The sequence below is a fragment of the Oncorhynchus clarkii genome, chromosome 18 (assembly GCF_045791955.1).
Source record: "Oncorhynchus clarkii lewisi isolate Uvic-CL-2024 chromosome 18, UVic_Ocla_1.0, whole genome shotgun sequence".
NCBI classification, from domain to species: Eukaryota; Metazoa; Chordata; class Actinopteri; order Salmoniformes; family Salmonidae; genus Oncorhynchus; species Oncorhynchus clarkii.
The window spans coordinates 256218-260766 of record NC_092164.1 but is presented as its reverse complement, the minus strand read 5'-3'; the positions used below and the strand labels follow the sequence as shown (position 1 = coordinate 260766).

At 52.7% G+C, this 4549-nt stretch overlaps 1 protein-coding gene across 1 annotated transcript; it reads right to left on the bottom strand.

Moving 5' to 3' along the window:
• Positions 1-426: 426 nt before the first annotated feature.
• LOC139373910 (uncharacterized) lies at positions 427-2481 on the bottom strand. Its single transcript, XM_071115002.1, has one exon. The coding sequence runs from the start codon at positions 2479-2481 to the stop codon at positions 427-429; it is 2055 nt and encodes a 684-aa protein (XP_070971103.1).
• Positions 2482-4549: the final 2068 nt, after the last annotated feature.

The following is a 4549-nucleotide window of genomic DNA, read 5'->3' as shown; positions in this document are numbered from 1 at the left end:
TACCTGTGGAATAATGACAGGACTATTCATCATTACTGCTTCTGAAAGTAAAGAAAATAAACATTTTTCCAATTTCGTGCTTATCTTTCAAAATGGTCTTTTGTAGACAAGATATTGGTTGAGTACCAAAAAGCCATTCAAATAGCGCACTACTTTCGACCAGCACCCTATGAGCCCTGGTCAAAAGTAGTGTACTATATAGGGGAGCCTGGGCACCCATTGATACAAGTCATTATTCGACTTCCATCCATGTTTGAGGACGTCGGGAGATGACGTGGGAACTGGTCACTAGGGGGCAACAGTGAGCGCTGTTACTTTCAAGTAGGTTTCGGTTCTGCTGCTAAGGCGTTGTGGACGGAGATGGGGGACGGGCGTTGTGGACGGAGATGGGGGACGGGCGTTGTGGACGGAGATGGTGGATGGGCGTTATGGACGGAGATGGGGGACGGAGATGGGGGATGGGCTTTGTGGACGGAGATGGGGGACAGAGATGGGGGACAAGCATTGTGGACGGAGATGGGGGACAGAGATGGGGGACGGGCGTTGTGGATGGAGATGGGGAACGGAGATGGGGACGGGCGTTGTGGACGGAGATGGGGGATGGGCGTTGTGGACGGAGATGGGGGAAAGAGATGGGGGACGGGCGTTGTGGATGGAGATGGGGGACAGAGATGGGAGACGGGCGTTGTGGACGGAGATGGGGGACAGAGATGGGGGACGGGCGTTGTGGATGGAGATGGGGGACGGAGATGGGGGACGGGCGTTGTGGATGGAGATGGGGGACGGGCGTTGTGGACGGAGATGAGGGACGGGCGTTGTGGACGGAGATGGGGGACGGGCGTTGTGGACGGAGATGGGGGACAGAAATGGGGGACGGGCGTTGTGGACGGAGATGGGGGACAGAGATGGGGGACGGGCGTTGTGGACGGAGATGGGGGACGGGCGTTGTGGACGGAGATGGGGGATGGGCGTTGTGGACGGAGATGGGGGACAGAGATGGGGTACGGGCGTTGTGGACGGAGATGGGGGATGGGCGTTGTGGACGGAGATTGGGGAAGGAGATGGGGGACGGAGATGGGGGAAGGGCGTTGTGGATGGAGATGGGGGAAGGGCGTTGTGGACAGAGATGGGGGAAGGGCGTTGTGGACGGAGATGGGGGACAGAGATGGGGGACGGGCGTTGTGGACGGAGATGGGGGATGGGCGTTGTGGACGGAGATTGGGGAAGGAGATGGGGGACGGAGATGGGGGATGGAGATGGGGGAAGGGCGTTGTGGATGGAGATGGGGGAAGGGCGTTGTGGACAGAGATGGGGGAAGGGCGTTGTGGATGGAGATGGGGGACGGGCGTTGTGGACGGAGATGGGGGACGGACGTTGTGGACGGAGATGGGGCAAGGGCGTTGTGGACGGAGATGGGGGACGGGCATTGTGGACGGAGATGGGGGACGGAGATGGGGGACGGGCGTTGTGGACGGAGATGGGGGACGGAGATGGGGGACGGGCGTTGGGGACGGAGATGGGGGACGGAGATGGGGGACGGGCGTTGTGGACGGAGATGGGGGACGGAGATGGGGGATGGAGATGGGGGACGGGCGTTGTGGACAAAGATGAGGGAAGGGCGTTGTGGACAAATATGGGGGACGGGCGTTGTGGACGGAGATGGGGGAAGGGCGTTGTGGACAGAGATGGGGGACGGGCGTTGTGGATGGAGATGGGGGACAGAGATGGGGGAAGGGCGTTGTGGACGGAGATGGGGGACTGGCGTTGTGGACGAGATGGGGGACGGGCGTTGTGGACGGAGATGGGGGACGGGCGTTGTGGACGGAGATGGGGGACGGGCGTTGTGGACGGAGATGGGGGACGGGCGTTGTGGACGGAGATGGGGGACGGGCGTTGTGGACAGAGATGGGGGACGGGCGTTGTGGACAGAGATGGGGGACAGGTGTTGTGGACAGAGATGGGGGACGGGCGTTGTGGACAGAGATAGGGGACGGGCGTTGTGGACAGAGATGGGGGAAGGGCGTTGTGGACGGGGACGGGCGTTGTGGACGGAGATGGGGGACGGGCGTTGTGGATGGAGATGGGGGACGGGCGTTGTGGACGGAGATGGGGGACGGGCGTTGTGGATGGAGATGGGGGACGGGCGTTGTGGACGGAGATGGGGGACGGAGATGGGGGACGGGCGTTGTGGATGGAGATGGGGGACGGGCGTTGTGGACGGAGATGGGGGACGGAGATGGGGGTCGGGCGTTGTGGATGGAGATGGGGGACGGAGATGGGGGATGGAGATGGGGGTCGGGCGTTGTGGATGGAGATGGGGGTCGGAGATGGGGGACGGAGATGGGGGACGGGCGTTGTGGACGGAGATGGGGGTCGGAGATGGGGGACGGAGATGGGGGACGGAGATGGGGGACGGAGATGGGGGTCGGAGATGGGGGACGGAGATGGGGGACGGAGATGGGGGTCGGGCGTTGTGGACATCTGCCTCTGATTCCAAAAAGGTTAACGAATGATTCGAAAGATTGAAAGTTAAAATCCAGTGATAGAAAATTGTTTTTGAGACTTCAGTTTTAAAACTTAACCCTTAACCCTTAACCCATACCTTAACCCTTAACCCATACCTTAACCCTTAACCCTTAACCCATACCTTAACCCTTAACCCATACCTTAACCCATACCTTAACCCTTAACCCATACCTTAACCCATACCTTAACCCTTAACCCATACCTTAACCCATACCTTAACCCTTAACCCATACCTTAACCCTTAACCCATACCTTAACCCATACCTTAACCCTTAACCCATACCTTACCCCTTAACCCTTAACCCATACCTTAACCCTTAACCCTTAACCCATACCTTAACCCATACATTAACCATTAACCCATACCTTAACCCTTAACCCATACCTTAACCCTTAACCCATACCTTAACCCTTAACCCATACCTTAACCCTTAACCCATACCTTAACCCTTAACCCTTAACCCATACCTTAACCCATACCTTAACCCTTAACCCATACCTTAACCCATACCTTAACCCTTAACCCATACCTTAACCCTTAACCCATACCTTAACCCTTAACCCATACCTTAACCCATACCTTAACCCTTAACCCATACCTTAACCCTTAACCCATACCTTAACCCATACCTTAACCCTTAACCCATACCTTAACCCATACCTTAACCATTAACCCATACCTTAACCCATACCTTAACCATTAACCCATACCTTAACCCATACCTTAACCCTTAACCCATACCTTAACCATTAACCCATACCTTAACCCATAACTTAACCCATACCTTAGCCCTTAACCCATACCTTAACCCATACCTTAACCCTTAACCCATACCTTAACCCATACCTTAACCCTTAACCCATACCTTAACAATTCATAGTTAATGCCTAAACTTAACATTTGAGAAACATATGATTCTGACATAAGACATTGAGAGCTAGTTGATATACGGAACACTCCAGATCCAAGGTGAAATCTACTTTTGGGCAGGTCCCCAGGAAACGCTGTCGAATCGGGCCACTGGGGTGCCCCACTCTGGAATTCAACCGGTGATCGACAGAGCCAGAGCTCGCAGCTTAGATCAGTCTGCCATCTGTCTACGACAATTAGGTCTTAAACAGAATACAGATCCAAGGGCTGTGTTTTCAGTCCTAGCGATAGGCAGTGCGCTGTTAGCAAATACATAGGAAATTGACGTTTTAGACAAACGTCTAATTTTGCAGTGAGACTGTGAGAGCTTGTAACTGTTGTAGTTTTGAGCTGCGACAACAATAGAGCAATATATGTGTGTGTGTGTGTGTGTGTGCTTGTTTGTCTTTGTTTGTCTGCCTATATCTGCATGTGTTTGTGTGTGTGTGTGTGTGTGTGTGTGTGTGTGTGTGTGTGTGTGTGTGTGTGTGTGTGTGCGTGCTTCAAGGACAAGCGCCAGGCCTAGGAGTTTATGAATGGTTGAGTGGTTTAATCCACTGTAACATAAAGTGGCCTTGGGGTTTATGAATGGTTGAGTGGTTTAATCCACTGTAACGTAAAGTGGCCTTGGGGTTTATGAATGGTTGAGTGGTTTAATCCACTGTAACATAAAGTGTTCATGGTCAGACTATACCAGTACAGTGTGTTTGGAAAGTTTTCATACCCCTTTATTTTTTCCCAAATGTTGTTACGTCACAGCCTTATTCTATAATGGATTGAATTGTTTTTTCACCCTCATCAGTCTACACACAATACACCATAATGACATCACAATACCTCATAATGACATCACAATACACCATAATGACATCACAATACCCCATAATGACATCACAATACCCCATAATGACATCACAACACCCCATAATGACATCACAATACCCTATAATGGCATCACAATACCCCATAATGACATCACAATACCCCATAATGACATCACAATACCCCATAATGACATCGCAATACCCCATAATGACATCACAACACCCCATAATGACATCGCAATACCCCATAATGACATCACAACACCCCATAATGACATCACAATACCCC

Coding starts and splice junctions, on each gene's coding strand:
- LOC139373910 (XM_071115002.1), bottom strand. CDS start 2,481: ATGTCCACAACGCCCGACCCCCATCTCCGTCCCCCATCTCCGTCCCCC.